The sequence below is a fragment of the Peromyscus leucopus genome, chromosome 5 (assembly GCF_004664715.2).
Source record: "Peromyscus leucopus breed LL Stock chromosome 5, UCI_PerLeu_2.1, whole genome shotgun sequence".
In the NCBI taxonomy this organism is placed as follows: Eukaryota; Metazoa; Chordata; class Mammalia; order Rodentia; family Cricetidae; genus Peromyscus; species Peromyscus leucopus.
Window position 1 is genome coordinate 30,307,743 of NC_051067.1, and position 20,156 is coordinate 30,327,898.

The 20,156-nt window shown below is 43.4% G+C and overlaps 1 protein-coding gene across 1 annotated transcript; it reads left to right on the forward strand.

Moving 5' to 3' along the window:
* Window positions 1-1,411: 1,411 nt before the first annotated feature.
* On the forward strand, window positions 1,412-17,578 carry LOC114702198 (serpin B6-like). Its single transcript, XM_037205595.1, has 7 exons — window positions 1,412-1,486; window positions 3,799-3,973; window positions 5,976-6,128; window positions 7,748-7,865; window positions 9,546-9,688; window positions 16,697-16,852; window positions 17,145-17,578. The coding sequence occupies exons 1-7, from the start codon at window positions 1,434-1,436 to the stop codon at window positions 17,538-17,540; spliced, it is 1,194 nt and encodes a 397-aa protein (XP_037061490.1). The 5' UTR covers window positions 1,412-1,433; the 3' UTR covers window positions 17,541-17,578.
* The last annotated feature ends 2,578 nt before the right edge of the window (window positions 17,579-20,156 follow it).

A 20,156-nucleotide genomic window follows, 5' to 3' on the forward strand; every position in this document is an offset into this window, starting at 1 on the left:
TGCTGCTTGAACTTAGCATTTCAGCTGTCCCCAGGTCAAAAGCTTTCACAGGAAACTTTTTCTTTCCCATAAGCTCAGAGAAGAGCTTTTTTACTAACCATGAAGCCCAAAGAAAGATTTTTCCCCCAGTTTGCATTCAAAGCCCCCAAAGTTAGAAAATTGAGTTTTTCTGTCTAGTTGTCTTTTTTCTACACTATATTACTACCCTATACCTTATACTTATTTTTCACAGAAATTGAGAAAGTGATAGAAGATAGAAAATTTTGACAGAAAAGAATTGTGCTGCAGCATCGGACATCCTTCCAGTCTGCTTTCCTTTTCTCTTGAGGATAAAACCCCCGCCCCTCAATTATATATATATATTCTATAACACTGGCATGCCTTTCCACTGGCAGGGCTGACCACACTTTCACCAAAACTCTGTAAAAACAACCTATTGTTTTCCTTTATCTTGAGTCCCTATTACTTTGTCTTTAGTCTCTGTTCATTTGTCTTAGTCCCCCCTTTTTTTGTCCCCCCTTTTTTCTTTAGTCCCCTTTTTTTTTTCTTTTTTCTTTAGTCCCTGTTCATGGCGCCATTTTGTGGGGTGTTTACCCACCAACCCCACAGTTCCCCAGTGTTTTGAGTGTGAGCAGCAGGAAATATTAGATAGAAGGATTTATCGTGGAGAATCTTGTGGAGATAAACAGAAAATAAAGGATAGCCTCGAGAGGGCCTGGAACCTTTTCCAACGGGCCGACTGTCTCTGCCCCAGGGTTTTTATAGAGACGCCAAGGGGTGGAACAAATGACCTCCTCCCCCAGCACAGCCAAGTGCAGACCATCTCAGACACCTGCACTCAGGCCCGTGGTCCTAATCATCCTCTATGCGGACATGCTGCGTAAAGCCACGAGGAACCCGAAAATGGGCTCTCTCTCTAGAGAGAAACAAGTGTTCTCTCCAGCCTCGGTAATAAAAGTCTTCTTTCCTCTCTCACTTTAAACTTCTCTTCTGTTCTATCCCGTTTATACCCGCTAAGTGCTGGCACACTCTGGTGGTGTTAAGGCTGTCATTCAGTCTTGAAGAAGGCACAGTGAACAGGCTGGTAAAATCTCACTCTGGTCCTGTGTAGGAAACAACCCAAAGACACCACCTAGGTTTGTTCTAGTCCTTGTTTCCCAAGAGCCTGCAGTAAGCAAAGGAATCCAGGATGGAAACAATTGGCAGGCGGGGAGGCCAGGAGCTAGAGGAAGGGATGGATTGTTGAGTTATGGTCATCTGGCACTACTCTCTGCTTTTCCTACCCCTCCCCCCCACTCCCCACTCCCACTCCCTCATCTTCCGGCTCAGGCCACTCCAGACTCCACCCACCTCCCCACCCCTCCCGGTATTTGAGACCCAAGGTTGGACCAGTGCTTCCAGATCTCAGCTCAGACCGCTATAGGCCACTCAACATGGCTTCCCCGCGATACTGTTCTGGGGCCCGTCTTCGGCCCTTGGAAGCCAGGTGAGCTGGCTAAGCATCTACTAAGGAGGTGCCTTGTGAGTAATAGGGTCCATGTATGGGGACCGGGCACCTGGAGCCATATGTGGCCCTGCTTGACCAGATGGTGAGATCCCAGGTTCCTAACACATGCGATAGGCTTTGGGATCGTAGAGGGCCGGGGCCAGAGAGAGGCCTGGGAGTTTATGCCAATGGTGTTGGACCTTCTTTTCTGGAGTCTCTTCTGGAATGTGTCATGGTCTTTAAGAGTTGTGTGTGAGTCTGGAAAGTTAGGCTCAGATCATAGCTCTTTGGAGACCCTCAATCTGTGAAGATAGATACTCGTGAGGACCTTTCCAGATCTTTTAGTGTATTTTTTCTTAAACTCATGTTGGGCGAAATGTTAAGTGATTCTATGTCTGCCAGGCTAGGAGATCATATGAAAAGTTTTGATCTGTTTTCTATTCCGGATGAAATTGTCCTGTGAATTAATTCCCCCCTCCCTTTCTCCTTGTTTTGTTAGCCAGGTGATTAACTCTTTTGTTTTAGAGTAGCTTGGAATGTTAGATGCACCTAGGCAGAGGAAGAGTCCAATCTCTTGGTCAGAAGGAAATAGCTTTTCCTTCATGGGTCTCAACAGAGAGCCCTGAGCACAGTCCTGCAACATTCCTCCCTGAGAAAAGGTAACATTCAATCATTTGGGAGATGGGCTAAAGTTGGAAATAGATGTAACTTTTTTTTTTTTTTTTTTTTTTTTTTTTTTTTTTAACCATGAAAATCTAGAGATCCAGTTCTACAGTTGTTCAGAAGGACTTGTATCTGGACTGGAGTTTGGTCCCACCCTCACGTGTAGCCTCCAGGCAAGGGAGATTAGAAACTTGAGCTCCCTTCTGGCATTTGAGGCCAGTGAGCCAGGATCATTACTGGAAGTGACTCTTTTGGTGGCCCTAGCCCTCAAGTGCCTAGCCAGTTTCTATGTCCTTTTCTTATCATCGGGAACACTGGTCTGTGAAGGAATGCTGGGTGAGGTGTGTGTGTGTGTTGTGGGGGGTTATAGGGGGACAGTTACTTTGTGATAGGACTATTCCTAAGGATGTTTGTACCTTTCTGGTGTGGTTTAGGACTATGCTGTGATATTTGATGTACTGAGTAATCTTTGGGTTAAGGTCATGTGATCAGGGATTTTAGTGCTGGGAGCCCAGGTTACAGGGATGGCTGATGTTATCATTTCATAATGGGAGTGTCCTGTGTTTCAGGACTACCCTTAGTAACTGCACCTGTGACTTGTGTCATCACACAGAGGGAGCATATGGTTCACACTTAGCTCCAAAAACCAAGTTCACCTGGCACCTCTATCTGCGTGTCTGTTTTCATGGATTGCACGTGTAGAATCAACAGACAGAAATCAACAGCAAATAGAAAAAACTGGGAGGGGAAGCCAGGCGTGGTGCTGCACACTTGTAATCCCAGTACTCAGGAGGCTGAGGCAGAGGGATGATAGTTTGAGGCCAGCCTGGACTGGAGCTCAGAGAGCTGCCTCCTGCATGCTACTATTAAAGGAGTGTGTCACCATCCCAGGGCCCAAAGAATCTCACAGTCCAGTCTAGTTGTCCACGACAGTAGTGGAAAGCTGTGCTGTGTATTCTGTTCCCGTCACTACATCTGGGCACACTTCTCTTCCCTGTGGCCTCTTTTTTTTTTTTTTTTTTTTTTTTTTTTGTTTGTTTTTCGAGACAGGGTTTCTCTTGTGTAGCTTTGCGCCTTTCCTGGAACTCACTTGGTAGTCCAGGCTGGCCTCGAACTCACAGAGATCCGCCTGCCTCTGTCTCCCAAGTGCTGGGATTAAAGGCGTGCGCCACCACCGCCCTGCCCCCTGTGGCCTCTTACATGCCCTTCCCATGCTCTAGTTCCCAGCCACTGCTCAGGGGGGCTGATGGGAAATCTTAGAACTGTTGTACTGCCTAACTGGGGAAAGGAATTTGACAACTGCATGGGATGATATCAGAGCTGACAGGCCCTGCTTCTGCAGTTGCCTGTTTCCAGCCTGCACTGCTGCATTTGTGGACTTCCTGGCTGGTGGGTCCTTACCTGCCTCTTGTCCTCTGAGCCATTTCCTTCTGGTTCCCCGTGTACTGATTACTGCACATGAGGAAGACAAGGCGCTGGCCTGAGTTACCTCAGCAGGGCTGTATCACTTTCTGCACGTGACCTTTACTTTCCAGGCTGTGTTTTCCCTTTGTTCACTGAGCCGCAGCATCACTGTGTGAGTGAGAGTGAAGACCAGGCCTACACATCAGCCTGTATTCATGTGATACTGATTTAATCCCTCGTTCCAGGCTTGCAAGGAGGGATCCTCTGCGGGAAGCAAATGACACCTTTGCCTTAAACCTTTTGAAAATACTGGGAGAAGACAGCTCAAAAAATGTATTTTTCTCACCCATGGGCATCTCCTCGGCCCTGGCCATGGTCTGCATGGGGGCAAAGGGAGACACTGCAAGCCAGATGATTCAGGTAACCAGCACCATTTCACAGCAGATAAGTACCATGGACTATCAGTTGAGCTGCTCCTCCACGTTCCACATTGCCCTTGCAGATGACTGGAGTGTGACTGGAGAGTTGATGGGGGAATGTGCTACCTGTGCTGGAACCCTAGCTATAGCATCCTGCTCCACTCGTAGGGACTGTGTATGTGAGGGTTCACTTGGGACAGAAATACCAAAGGCATGGCACCAAGGCTCCCATGACCTCCACTGTCTGCTGTCTGCACCCAACAGATCTCAACTCTCCTACAGATAAGGTCTCCAATTAGGATCTTGAAGTTCATTCCCAAATGGGGTCTCCCTTGGCTGGCAGAGAGGGATAGAACCACTGGGGTTCTTGTTGGGTACAGTGCTTTTTCTCTGCAGAAGTACATGAACTACAGAGACAGGCTGCCCCAGAATAAGGTGGAGAGACAGTGAGGGATAAGGACAGTGCACATTCCATGAGGGACCATTAGCTAGGGACCGTGTAACAAATTTTTACTACAGATGGGGTGGCTTAAGTAACACAGTATTTTCTCATAGTTCCAGAGAATTCTAAAAATCAAGGAGTTGGAAATCTGGTTTTCTGTGGATTGTAAATGGCCTCTTTGTCCTCTCTGGCTGTCTAGGTCATGGTCTTCTTATAGGGACACAGGTCAGATGGGATTTAGCTCACTCTAATGACTTCCTTTTAACTTCTTTGTGCCTATAAAGGCTTAGTTCCAAATATGGTCACATTCTGAGGAACTGGATGCCAGATGTCAATATGCCAATTTGGAGTACACATTCAGCACATGAGAAAGGACACATTCAGTCTCTGAACTAGCAATTCTGAACCACAGCAAAGTGTGTATGTCCAGTTTCCTGAATGCCAAGGTTGGGGGTATCTTGATTCACCCCCACACTTGTGTTTGAAGAGAGTCTTTCCTAATCTATGACCACCTTGAGCCACAACTTTGCGTTCTGGGTTAGTTCCTCGCAGTACCCTTCTGTTTTTACAAGACAAATGTGTCTGTTTCTTCCTTAGCCTGCCTCCTTATTGGAGAGAGTTAGGACCTAAAGTCTTGCCTTCAGTTTAAACTGTCTGTCTCCCTCTCTCCCCCCTCTCTCCCTCTGTCTCTCTTTTTTAGTTCTAAGCTGTTACAACTACTGATGGGCAGTTCATCTGTTTCCTATGGGAGCAGCTGAAGTCATTTGTGTAGCTTTATCAGAGGCTTGGTAGGCCTATGGAATTGTGTCTGAGGTCTGGCGTCTATCTAGGTGTTCACTGTTGGCTGGGGTCTTACATCTCTTTCCAGTAGCTTTATGTGATGGCAGTTACTCCAGGATTTTTTGTTGTTGTTGTTTTTGTTTTTGTTTTTTCGAGACAGGGTTTCTCTGTGTAGCTTTGCACCTTTCCTGGAGCTCACTTGGTAGCCCAGGCTGGCCTCGAACTCACAGAGATCCGCCTGCCTCTGCCTCCCGAGTGCTGGGATTAAAGGCGTGCGCCACCACCGCCCGGCTAACTCCAGGATTTTTATGTGGTCTCCTGGAGGATGGCTTGGATTTCCTTCCACCATGATGTCTGGGAACAAATGTGGCAACTGCCAGGCCTTTTAAAGCCCAGCCTGGAACAGGGTCACTCTCCTCCATTCTGTTGGGCAGACAGCACTGGAGCCATCCAGACCCAAGAGCAGGGAAGAGACAGCATGGTCTGAGGTCAGAACTGGCTGCACTGGAGTCATGGCAGGTCTGCTTGGCAGCCATGCTTGAGGCCAGAGCACAATTAGTGAACGTGAAGAGCTGGGCTTGTGAAGGGCCATTTCTGCTCAGGGCTGACAGGGAACAGGGCAGGCTCCTAGAGAGGCAGCAGTCAAGGTACTTTCATCTTTAACTGGGTGGCTCTTTGCGTGGCAGCAAGGATCCATAAGATTTTGAGGATGAGTTGAGTGTTGACTCATTTCGTATAGTTGGGCTTGCTGAAGTTGTGTTTGAATCTGTTTTGATTTCAGGCTCTTTGTTTGGGTAAATGCAGCAGCAGTGGAGCTGGAGATGTCCACCAGGGCTTCCAGTCACTTCTCAGCGAAGTGAACAAGACCGGAACACAGTACTTGCTCAAAACAGCCAACAGGCTCTTCGGGGAAAAGACTTTTGCCGTCCTAGCAGTAAGTGTCATGTGGTACTCAGAGACAGTAGTCTGGAGTTATCTTCTAGATATCACATAGACTTATACACACTGATATGCACTCCTGCAACACATGTGCACATATCCAAATGATATGTACATTTATTTGCCACACACACATAAACATACAAATAAAATAAGAGATAGTTCTTTCAAAAAGGAGTTAAATATGCAGCCATGAGCTGTTTGATAGCATATTGATATATAAATGTATATTTTTTAAGTATATAAATATAATATATAACATACATTATATAAATATACAACATATAATATATGTATTATTTATATATTATGTAATAAATATATATATCCCATATACACTCAGTATAGTGGGAGTTTCAGCCCATTTACACCATATTGAGTTTTCTGTTGTAATAAGGCAGAATGTGGGTGGTCATCAATGCCATTGCCATTTTACAGAACATATCAGCAAATGAATGGAACTTTGGTTTGTCTTGTGGTGCTGGTGATCAGTTGCTTTAAGGCCTTATGCATGCCAAGCTGCTCCTCCACCTCTGTGCCGCACCACCGAACCCCACTCCAGCATGGACTGTGTTTTTGTGAACTGCTCACTCCCCGAAACTGAGCTGCATGAGATGGTGACCATGGACACATAGCTTTTCAAATTCCACATCATGAAGTAAAATAAATTAAAATGAAGTACTCAGTTTCTTAGCTTCTATGGCCATTCCCTGGTGTTCTGGGGCTGTAGGTGCCACCATTTTGAATGGTGCACATTTGTATTTCTGTTAGCATGGAAAACTGTGGTAGAAGGTCCATCCTGTGCAGGGCAGAGGTGTCATAGCCCTTGTTGGGGTTAAGCCTCCCTCTGCCCATGTGGTGGCCTACTAGAGTGACAGCAGTGTAGTACTGCATCTGGGGGTCTTCCCCATTGTCTCCTGAGCCTCGGCTACTACTTCAAGGTTTCAGCTGTTTGACATTTTTTTTTTTTTTTTTTTTTTTTTTTTTTTACTGACACTCAGTCCACCACTCCATTTTGTTCATAAACTAAGATTAAAGAGAGTTGGAAATGAGAAGTTGGTGCATTGGTTACTTTCTATTGCGGTGACAAAACACCATGGCCAAGGCAATTTGTAAAAGAAATCGGGTGATGGTTTCAGGAGGTTGGAGTCCATCATCATCCTGGCAGGGACACGGCAGCAGTCAGGCAGGCATGGTGCTGGAGCAGCTGAGAGCGCAGCTCTCAAAGCTGAGAGTAGGAAGCAGAGAGAGCTCTGGGAATGGAGCTGGTCTTTTTGTTTTGAGACAGGGTTTGTCTGTGTAGCCCTGGCTGTCCTGGAACTGGAGTTTGTCTTTTTAAACCTCAAAGCCTGATCCCAGTGACACACCTCCTCCAACAAGGCCACACCTTCTCATTTTTCCCAAAGATTTTCACCTACTGAGGAATTAGTGTTCAAATATATTAGCCTATGGGGGCTATTCTCATTCTAACTACCACAGTTGGGTTTTAAGTTATTTCCTCATATTTATTTGTAAATTACCATTCATTTTGATTTTCTGCTTTTGATCATCGAGGAAGGAGGCTGTTGGTGCTAATCCCTTCCATGGCTGTGTAGTTATGTTGCTATGTCTCAGTCTTTTCAAGATTCCTGCCGCAAGTTCTACGAAGCAGAGATGGAAGAGCTGGACTTTCAGGGAGATACAGAGCAGTCCCGACAGCACATCAACACCTGGGTGGCCAAAAAGACAGAAGGTGAACACAGAGTTGTTCTGTTCTGTTTGTTTTCAGAGCTGGCGTTTGAACCCAGGGCCTGAGCATGCTGAGCATGACCTGCTCTGCCACTGAAGCCTTATTGACCAATTTAGTGTACAGTAAACATTATATTTATCTGTCTATCATCTATCTGTCATCTAGTGTGTGTGCGTGTGTGCATGTGTGCGTGTGTGCGCGCGTGTGAGTGTGTGTGTGTGTGTGTGTGTGTGTGTGTGTGTGCGCGCGCGCGCATGCAGGTTAGAGGACAGCCTACAGGAGTGCTTCTCTCCTCCCACCCTGTAGGTTTCTGGGGATTCTGCTCAGGTCTTCAGAGTTGATGGCAAGCGCCTTCACCTGCCCAGCCACCTCTCTTGCCCTAATGTGCTTTCAGTAGTTTGTCTCCTTAGTCCCTTCCCCAAGGCATCAGATGGAAACAGTGAAGCAAGAGGTGAGCCACTGCCAGAAGCACCTTGGGTCCATCACACATTTGAGTTTGGATGAAGTTTCGGCTGTTACATGTTCAGAAAGCTTTAACTGTCCAAGTTTTGCTGCTGACCCCACATTCAGTATCAATAAGCTTATAACCCAGAGTTTAAGAAGCTTTCTTCCAAGTATTTACAAATTTTACAAATCTGCTTCTTCAATATTGTCAGGGTCTGACACCTTGCCTAGCCCTTTCTGGCTCTTAGCAATGTACCTTTAATACATCTCTTCCAGAGCCACCCAGCCTCCTGGCCTTGCTTCTCTGCCTCCTTCCCTTCTTACCCTCCCCTCTTAGGTTATTATTATTGTTGTTGTTGTTACTTTTACAAGCAAAGTGTAGAAGGCTTGTGCTGCAGCTCTTCCCTGTCTGGTGCTGTCTGGTGTTCTACAGTTTTCCTGCATCATTTCAGGTGCTTGGCCCACCCCCATTTTAACCTGTGCTTTATACTTGTAAGGCACATTTTATAATTGCTCTTCTACTTATTTAAATTTAATTTTTTTTTTTTTTTGGTTTTTTGAGACAGGGTTTCTTTGTGTAGCTTTGCGCCTTTCCTGGAACTCACTTGGTAGCCCAGGCTGGCCTCGAACTCACAGAGATCCGCCTGCCTCTGCCTCCCAAGTGCTGGGATTAAAGGCGTGCGCCACCACCGCCCGGCTTAAATTTAATTTTTAAATGGATACATTAGATTATGTGTACTTGTGGTGCCTCTGCGTGATTTTTAATATACGTGTACTCTGTAATGTTAAGATCAGGATAAATACTTTGTTGTTTCATATATATGTATTTTTTTTTATCTATGTGAGTGTGTGTCTGTGTTAATGTATGCCACATGTGTGTAGGTACCTGTTGAGGCTAGAAGAGGGTATTGGATTACCTGGAGCTGGGGTTACAGGTGTTTGTGAACTATCCATTGTAGATACTGACAACCAAATTCCTTACTGCTGAGCCATCTCTCTAGGCCCTCCTTCAAATATTTTTAAAATATGAGCTTATAACCATTCTGTCTTAGAACACCCTATTGAACTATTTAAGCTGTAGACATCAATCATCAATCATTACTTTCATGCTGTACCTGTTGACCTGTTGGCATCTACTGTGTTCATTCAAAGAGTAAAGTTTTTCTTCCCAGAATATTTTCCTGTATTTTACTTCAGCCAATTCTTTTAGTTAACTGGCTTATTAATTATTCCTTTCAGATAAAATCAGAGAGTTGCTGTCTCCAGGTACACTGAATTCAGATACTCTGCTGGTCCTTGTGAATGCTGTCTACTTCAAAGGAAAGTGGGAGAAGCAGTTTAACAAAGAGGACACCTGGGAGATGCCTTTCAAAATCTCCAAGGTAAACACAGTGCAGGAGCAGAGGAGACTCCTGGGTCAGGTCCCCTGTTCACATTGGCTTCTGAAATACAAGGAGGCTGCTTCTACAAGTCTACTACTGCTTCACGTAGCCCATGCCTCTCATGTCTCTGGGCAGCACAGCAGCCAGGACTGCTCTCTCAGCTTTTCTCTTTCTCTTCCCTTTCCTTTTGCATGTTGCTAATGGTGGCTGCAGTCAACATGGGTCCAGGCCTGGCCCTGCTTCTCTCATTGCTCATGGTGTCACTGGCAGCTGTTGAGGTCAGACCTGATGGCAGAGCTCTGCAGTGTACCTTAAACAGTCTTCCATATACCTTTGCAGATATGGAAGTCTGAACTCCAGCTCTGGTCTCTGAGGTTCTTTGTAGCCCTGAATGCAGCCCATTCCTCAGGATCCCCCTCAGTGGTGCACATTCCTTTCTTTTCAGTGTGTCTTTCTATAAGTGCTGTCTTATGTCTTCTCCCTCTTTCAAGAGGACCACAACTCTAGCTGGTTGCCACAAAACAATGTAGTGGGAAAAGAACCTTTCTCACCCTGCTGGCAAAAGAGCAGAGGGCAGACAGCTGTCTACTGAGTGCCTGGATTATGGCTGGTGCTCAGTAAACACTGAAGCAGTGTGTGAAATTCAGTCTTGGCTTGATGGGATATGCACAGATTTTTGCTCACAGACAAGCACACGAAGGATGTGTATGCAGGATATTACTTATTGGTGGACTACCATCTTTCTGTCACCAATTCACTTCATTCATATGTGGTTTTATTGTTTAGTTTTTTTTGGTTTTTCTTTCACACATACTCCTAGGCCAAAAGACCAGATTAATTGCATGATATTCTGGACAATTAACCAGCCCTCAGAGCTCCCATGCAAATTGGATTTGAATCTTCAGTTTTTTCAGAAATGCCTTTTATTTCAAGCTTTGTTCTTGAATGACATTTTTTTTGTCAAAACTATTTTTGTCTTTGATATTATTTATTGACAAGATGTATGTTAAGACTTCCTTCAACTGTGAGAAACAGAGACCCCAGACATCTGTAGTTGAACTCTTATAAGTTCATCACCTACTAGGAGGCAGGAGATGGGTGGAGCCTGGGCCTGCCATGCACTGGGGTGGAGCTCTTGAGAACTGGCTTTCCTTTTCTGCTCTGCCATCCTTGACATGGGCTTATTCCCTCATGGTTACATGATGGCTTAGACTCTAACTTTACAGTCCAGGGGGCAGACAGAGGTGGGGAGTTAATAGCCTCTCCCTCTGAGCCCTTTCCTGGATATTGTATAAATGGAACTGTTTAATATTGCTTATGCTAAGTGCAGGGCTGTGAAGCCATATGTCTTATTTTCTTGTCTCATCAGTAGAGAAAGACTGGGCTCTGCCTGCTGGCTGTGTTACTGGAATCTGAGGAGTACATGTTACAGTGCCTCCAAAGACACAGAATTTGAAGTGATCTGAGCTTTCATTTTTATTCCATATGAATGGAATGCAACTTATAGACACAAATAGTGGATCATTAATTTGCTAAGATTGGCTCTTTTTACATTGTATGATTAGAGGCTTTGGATCCAGGAGGTATGTAGCTAGAGAGTTTTCTCTCAGGGTCCTGCCAAGCCCCAGCAGTCTGACAGCCCACTTATAAAATAAACACACAGACACTTACATTATTTAAACTGTTTGGCCTAATGGCTCAGGCTTCTTATTAACTGTTCTTATATCTTAAATTAACCCATTTCTATTAATCTATACTTTGCCACATGGCTCACTGATACTTACATCTTCCTTGTCATGGCGGTGGCTGGCAGTGTCTCTCGGACTCAGCCTTCCACTTCCCAGAAGTCTCATCCCGCCTATACTCCTCCTGCCTGGCTACTGGCCAATCAGTGTTTTATTTATTAGCCAATCAGAGCAACACATTTGATATATAGAACATCCCACAGCAGAGGTATGTGGGGAGAAACTGTCTAAAGTAGAGGTTAGCACCCTGTATACCAAATCCAGCCCAGACCAGTTTTCCTAGACAGAGTTTTATATTACACATTTACCCTTATTTGTTTACTAATGACTAGTTGTGGCAGAAAGTGTGTGATCCCCAGAACCAAGCAAGAGTGCATAAATCATAGTTGATTATGTATAAAGTATGTTGGTTTGGGGTCAAGGACATGAATGAGGAGAAGGGTAGCAAGATACCTGGCTCATGGCTAGTTCAAGGAGCCATGATAAACTGATCACAGAATAGGACTATAGAAATGTGTTTCAAAGCTCAGAATAGTGTGCTATACCAGAGAAGTGGGACTGCAAAGGGTCTTCAGTTGTGCCTATCACAAGAAATTCCATAGATTCTACAGTAGCTTCTAGACTTAAACTATAGAGGGTCTGTAGTTGGAAGTTTTCCTTTGGCCCACCTGGTCTACAACCACTCACACGCCAATAAATACACAGAGGCTTATATTAATTATGAACTATATGGGCATGACTTAAGCTTATTACTGACTAGCTCTTACACTTAAACTATAGAGGGTCTGTAGTTGGAAGTTTTCCTGTGTCCTGCCCGGTCCACAGCCGCTCAGACCCAAGTAAACACACAGATGCTTATATTAATTATGAACTATATGACCATGACTCAAGCTTATTACTGACTAACTCTTACACTTAAACTAACCAAATACTTCTTATCTTTGTTTAGCTACATGGCTTGGTATCTTTTTGCAGTTTTACCTTGACATCTTGCTTCCTCTCTCTGGCTGTCGACTCCTGATTCAGCTTTCTTCTTCCCAGAATTCTCCTCATCTGCTCACCCCACCTATTCTTCTTGCCAGGCTACTGGCCAATCAGTGTTTTATTTATCAACCAATTAGCCCAACACATATTCACATCATGCAGAACGACATCCCACAGTGCTTCCCCTTTTCTGTCTAATCAAAAAGGAAGGTTTTAACTTTAACATAGTAAAATTACAAATAATAAAACAGTTATCAAGCAAGAATTACAGTTATAATATCTAGTCTATTTGTATTTGGCAAATTCAAAGAAAATATTCTATCATCTATCCTATATTTGTGAGTCTAAAGTTTCATATCTACCTTATCTATTATCATAACTAAGGAAAACCATAATTATAACTATCTAGTATTCAACTACATCAAAGACCCCAGAAGGATATAATATTACCTAAGTAAACAGGAGGAGCATTGTAAGCAACTTCCAAAACTCTGGAAATGACAGAGACCGCTGCCTGCCTGAACAGTCATCCAAAGTTCCTCTGCAGCTTTGGGGCATCCATCTTCAGCCCATAGGCCTAGTCTCTCAGTCACTTTTCCCTGTGTCCTATAGAATGTCTGGCAATTTCTTCTGCAAAGCAGGAACCTGAAGGACCATTTTCCCTTGCAAAGTTCAGTGGTCACCTTCTTATGGGTCTTGCATGTCCAATCAGTACAACATTTTGTCAAGCAGTTCAGGCAAGAACATTCCCCAAATGGCTATTTTTGCCAAGAAGAAGATAAACTCCATATGGAGTGTCTTCGATGCCCATCTTTCTCTTTGAAGTAAATTGGTGCTCCCAGGAGCAGATGTGTCTCATTGTCCAAAAAGTCAAAGTTCTTAAAACATTTTAAATGCCATATTCTGTAGGTCTTTGATGTGTTTGAAGATTACTTACCTAATTGAAATATATGTATGTATACCTAGAAAACTTAACTAACAAGACTGTAAGTTTGATTATCATGGAGACCAATTATTAATCTATATTTCTCAATTATTCATTACAATTTAAATGAGTTACATAAACACACCTTAAATAGTAGAAATATATACATAGTATAACAAAATTAACTTTAAATTTGTATCAAACTAAAATCTATACCAATGTAAAACATTTTAAACAAGTTGCTATTTAAAAGTAGGTTCAACAATCCATTCTTTTATCCTATCATATCTATATCCTATATTCCATATCATATCCCCCTTTCTTCTTTTAGAAAGATATTGACTATGACCAATAACAATTTGTAACCAACAACCTAAAGAAAGACAAACATCCATAATCCATTTTTTTTGGAATGTGGGTATAGTTTTCTAGTCTATTTCCAGCTGATAAAGGGTGCTGAATTCTTATGGGGATCCTGAGAAAATTTGAGATAATGGTCAAGTCCTGGGAAGGCCGGCTATAACCTTTGTTGATAGGTACCATCTGTTAAGGTTCTGGCTTGATCAAATTTATCCTTTATAACCTGGAACAAATCCATAACCTCTTGATTCCTGTGGAAACAAAAGTAGAGCCTCCTTTCCAAAGCAACATATCCTTAGATCCAAATTTTGAAGTCAAGATAACTTTAAAATATATATATTGATTTAACTCAGCAGCATTTACAATCAAATTTCTTTTTGTAGTTAAAATCCCAAAGACAATATAATCCAGATTCTTTGTGTAATATCCATCTTTAAGTGGCTTATTTTTATAATTTTACTGTCTCTTTAAAGACTTTATTTTTTAAAACTTTTTATTTCTTAATATAACTGTCTGTATTCCTTTTTCTCTCTCTTTCAAGCCTACGTACATTTTTACACACATTGTAAACGGTTTAGAGTTTTATTTCATCTGAATCTGTCTTATTGTGAGTCTATAATCTTTCTCTGACCAGGAGAGATTTTAAATTGTTAAACTGTGTGGCTAGTACAAAAAGTCGCAGCCTTGGCTGCTGACTTTACTCACCTCAGCTTCCCAATATGGTGGTGGTATGTTTACAGCCAGCCCTGAATGTCATGCTCTCTCCTGACTCTGGGAGGCAGTGGGTCTATGCTTCCCTCCAGCAATGTATAGCTCAAAACCTTTTCTTTCTTTCCTCTTTTTTTTGTCTGTACTAGCAAAAGCTAAATCTACCATGTAGTGCACTGTATGGCTTGGTGAAACCTCTGTGTAACTTGGCAGGAATCCACCATGCTATAGTTCAAGCCCACATGCCATGAACCCGCCATACTGTAACTTAAGTCTGCACTCCATGGCATCTCTGTACCTTGGCATCTCTATATCTTAGCCCACATGAGGCATGAAGTAGAAACCTATTTTTTTTTTTTGGCTCCATTAATGTGTGTTTAGCAGCCCTTTTTAAACTCTTTTAGGCCTTATGGAAATCCGAGAGCTCTGTGTTGGTACACCAAATGTAGCTGGAAGTTTTCCTGTGTCCCACCAGGTCCACAGCTGCTCACATCCCAATAAACACAGAGACTTATATTAGTTATGAATTATATGGCCATGGCTCAGGCTTATTACTGACTAGCTATTACACTTAAACTAACCAAATACTTCTTATCTTTGTTTAGCTACGTGGCTTGGTACCTTTTCGCAGTTCTGCCTTGACATCTTGCTTCCTCTGTCTGGCTATTGACTCCTGATTCAACCTTCTTCTTCCCAGAATTCTCCTCGTCTGCTCACCCCACCTATACTTTCTACCAGGCTACTGGCCAATCAGTGTTTTATTTATCAACCAATTAGAGCAACACATATTCACAGCATACAGAACGATATCCCACAGCAAGGGATCGGAAACTGAGAAGGATTCTTGAATAGGATGTGTTCCCCAGCTGACACTATGTTGGCAACAACTACAATTTTTTTTTTCTGATAAGGTGTTCATCTTGCCCAGTGTTGCTACTCATTAGTTTGCTACTCATATAATCAGCAGATGTTGCATGACAGCCTATTGTGCACCAGGCCTTAACTGACTGTGTGTGCCTGTCTCCATGAGGCTAAGCTTTCCTGGAGAAGAGACTTTGATGTAAGCATAGGTAAGAACAGGAGTTGGTGGAAGGGCTCTAAAGACATACAAAGGAGGTGGCAGGATGCTATTTTTGGGGTGTGGTTGAGGAAGAGCCCTACAGAGGAGACCTTCACTGGGAAGACAGTATGCAAGCAGACACCAGGACTTAAGGGGTATGGTCCAGGTTCTCAGGAAGAGTTCATGGATGAGAAGATACATTAAGGTAGTTAACTACAAATCCAGAAGTAAGCCCATCACTAAAGTGGAGCAGGGTGAGAGCATGACAAGAGATGAAGAGGAGAGGAAGCAGGATGGCTCTTGATATGATTCCAGATAGGTTAGAGTTTCGCTCCTGCTACAGCCACACTACACCAGGGTGTCCAGCTAGAGTGATGTGGCCTGACTTGCCTTGTACTGGGACTTATGGCTGCTGTGCTGAGGTCAGGGACAAGGCAGTCATTACAGTATTCTAGGGGTATGCTGATGGCAGTGGAGGTTAAAAAACAACTCAGATTATGGTTATATTTCAAAGGAGGAGCCTGTATTTATTATTGAGCTAAGGGAGGATGTGAGAGACAGACAGGAATCAAGGACACACAATGACTGTAGAAAGAGAAAGGGGATGGGATGGTTTTGGCAATGGGAAGGAGAGTATCACTGGCAATTAGGACAGGCAAAATTGTGTGTAGAGCAAACTTGCAAAGGAATATAAATTCAGAGGTATGTCTGCAATTGGGGCTTTGTTTGTATCAAATTGAAGGAGTCAAATTGACCATAAAATGTATTATTCCAGAGTTCAGGGAGAAGCCCAGGATTTGGAAATTATGTTCAAAGTCATGAGACTAAATGAGCTCCCCCTCGATAAAGGCATTTTTGGCCCAGGACATCCCAGGTGTTTGGAGGTTGGGTCAGTCAGTTTTCTGACACAACAACTAATATGGAGATAATCAACATAGCAAGTTGATAATCCCTTTCTAGAGAACATCTCCATGATCTGAACACCTTCCTCTAGGCTTCGCCTCTTAAAGATTCCTTCCCTTTCCAAAGCTCCACTCTGAGGACCAAGTCTTGAAAAATTGGCCTTTAGGGACATATAAAGTCTAAACTGGTCCAGAAGTTGAGAGGCTGAGAGAATGTTCTAGAAGTCTAACCAAGGAAATGCTCCCAGGGACAGTGACTGTCTTCCTCTGTTGAATTTGCCCAATTTGATTTATTTCAACTTAATATTTATCTGTCCTGCACAGAATAAGGAGAAACCTGTGCAAATGATGTTTAAAAAGTCTACCGTTAACATGACCTATATTGAAGAGATATCCACCACGATTCTATTGCTTCCCTATGCTGGCAATGAGCTGAACATGATCATCATGCTTCCACATGAGCGTGTTGAACTGAGAACGGTAAGGCGCATGGGGCCTTGATGGAGCTGTGAGAGACAGTGTCATTTGGGTTTCTGCTAAGGCAGCTCTCCTAGGCTCCCATGATCATGTTTTTGTCTTCCATTCATTTGTGAGACTGGGCTGGAACCCAGGGTCTGGAGCCTGCTTGACAAACACTCACCACTGAGCTGTACTCACCCCTATCAGGTACTATATTAACTTACAGCCACACTTCCCCGTGCAGTGTAGAGCCTCCCCATCATCTCAAGTGCCCTGTGACAACACTGTCCTGAAGTCTTTAACTCTCTTCTAGGTGGAAAAGGAAATAACTTATGAGAAATTCATCGAGTGGACAAGGCTGGACAAGATGGACAAAGAAGAGGTGGAGGTTTTCCTCCCACGGTTTAAACTGGAGGAGAATTATGACATGAAGGAATTCCTGTGCAAGCTGGGCATGACTGATGCCTTTGAGAACAGGGCAGACTTTTCTGGAATATCTTCTAAGGAAGGCTTGTTTCTGTCCAAGGTTGTGCATAAGTCCTTTGTGGAGGTGAATGAGGAGGGCACTGAGGCTGCGGCTGCCACCGCCGCCAATGTATCTTTTAAGTGTATGTCCTCCTACTTCTGTGCCGACCACCCCTTCCTTTTCTTCATTCAGCATGTTAAGACCAATGGCATTCTGTTCTGTGGCCGGTTCTCCTCTCCCTGAGGAAAGGATGTTCCTGTGTCTGCTTTGTATGCACTCTCCATGGTTTGCCTGTGACCCAAGTGATGTCATCAAGTACAATGACAGTTTTGAAATAAAGGCTTTATGGCACCTCACTTTCAGAACTGTGTGCCTATCTCATTGGGGGGCTTTTTCTGGGATCTGAATTTGCACTTCTTGGGTTTGTGGTGTAGCTGCCTTCAGAATTCATCCCTGTTGGGAGGCCTAATTGCTTCCTTCAGTCAGCTGTATATCCTTACTCAAGAGTGTGTTGTCTTTATTTCTTCTCTACTCAGCTGTATTGAAATCTCATCTCACTTTAGTGAAAGAATACATGCAGGGCAGGTCTTTTGTGGAAGGGGCAATAAGGGTAGCCTCAGACAGTCTCTGTAGGCAGCTCAGGTTCCAAACTGGGGAAAATAGGCACAGTGTTCTGCGACTCAGCTCAGTGAAAAAGCTCCTCTTTCTCCATGTTTTTCTGCACATGGGGTATGTCACAAATCAGTGCAGGCAGATGTACACTGCCTGCTTGATTCCAGCGGGCAGATGTGGTGATATATTGTGTACCCTAATAAATTTGCTAAATATCTGAGAACATAAAAAGCCACTAGATTAAACATGGAGGATAGGCAGTGGTGGCATACACCTTTAATCCTAGCACTCAGGAAGCAGAGATCCGTGTGGATCTTTAGATTAACTCAGTCTAGGAGAAAAACAGAGCCAGGCAGTGGTGGCACACACCTTTAATCCCAGTACTTGGGAATCACATGCCTTTAACCTCAGCAAGAAAGGTATATAAGGTGTGAGGAGACATAAACTCAAGGCTTTTTGGCTGAGGAAGCTCATTTGGCTAGAGGCCTATTAGGCTGAGAATTAGATAGAGGTATGAACTCTAGCGGCTGGCTTCTCTGCCTCTCAGATCTTTAGGCAAAGTTTATTACGGCACACAATATATCACCACAGGCAGAGGCATGTGTAACCATTCCAGGGAATATGGCTGATCACAGCTAGTGAACTTCTAGTTCATGGTCAGTATTACAACTGAAAAAGTGTGGCAGGAGTGGATACAGGAGTTAAGTGGACGTGTATTGTCTTTTAATGGCTGAGTTTAGTCTTGGGACCAGACCATATATCTAAATGTTCCTTGAGCCCCTTCAGGACTAGTGTGATTCCCTTACCTCAGTAGTACTCCCTAATTTCTGTGCTCTTCTTGACATACTTAGAGCAGCCCAGGGCAAGGGTGAGTATGAGTGTACTTCCTGTCCCCAGGGAATGGATGGCTTCATCTGTCAATCAGGGACTGTGCAAGATGTAGCTAAGTGACTAAAAGAACAAATATGACTTCAGAAAGCCAGTCTCTCTGAGGTCTGCCTACTATGCAAGGGCACATGGGTTGAATTTCCTAATTACTACTTCTCTTGGGTATTCTTATTGACATAATTCTTTTCAATTCTTCTTTAACCTTCTAGTATGATAGTATCTCACATATGACAGGACATTAACCTCCAGATGTGATCCCAACAAATATCAACTATTACCATCAACATCAGTTCCTATCTGACACATTTAAAACTTCTAGGGTCTTAGAGTGTGGTCTTTGACAAATGCCCCTCCCCCTTCCAAATGCAACTCAAATCTTTTATGCTTCAAGTTCCTATAAACCTATGACAGAGCAACAATGCCACTCAGTCCCACTTCTCTCCCTGTCTTAAACCCCATCTCAACTCTAGAGAAGAAGACTTTCTATTGTCAGTCATCTTCTTGTGGCTCTGCCAGGGGCAAATGTAAAGACAGAAAGGCTGAGAATAAAACAATAATCCCCACCCTTAAACAATTACAACTTATCTGCTTGGGGATCGACTCAGGAATGTATGAGGTCTTATCCAAGAACATAAGTCCTGAATACCCATGGGGCCTCACTCAAGTGACCAGGAAGACAAATGCTGCTGCAGATGTATTATCAGGATGATAAGATGGACACTTCCTGTCTATCCAGATATGACATCACAAAAATGGCCCATAAGATAAGACCAAGTAACTTCCCCCAACTGATATGAAAAAACAAAAACATAAAACCCTTCTATCTCAGGGGGATGGTTACTTCTGAGAATTTGCTTTTTTTGTTTCTATGGCTCCTATAATATAATTCTTTAAAAGCATTTATATCTAGTCTGGTAATAATTTTATGTGATAATATAATTTTATAATCTGTAGTTGGAAGTTTTACTGTGTTATGCCCAGTTCCATAGCCACTTATAAAATAATTACAGAGAGGCTTATATTAATTACCAATTCTATGGCCTATTTGCCTCAGGCTCACTAGCTAGCACTTACAGCTTAAATTAACCCATTCCTATTAATCTATATGTTGCCACATGGCCATGGCATTACTGGTCTGCTGGCATCTTGTTGCTCCTTGGGCATCAGCTGGCATTTTTCTCTATTTCCTTTCTTCTTCTCCCTCTTGATTTCAAATGTACCACCTAATTTTATTCTGTCTTGCTATTCTGGCCAAACCCAGACAGGTTTATCAGTTATCCATTTTTAAGGTAAGGCCCTTGGTACTTCTAAGAGTTCAATGGAAGTTGTATTCTGTTTATGTACATCTTGAATGGTTAG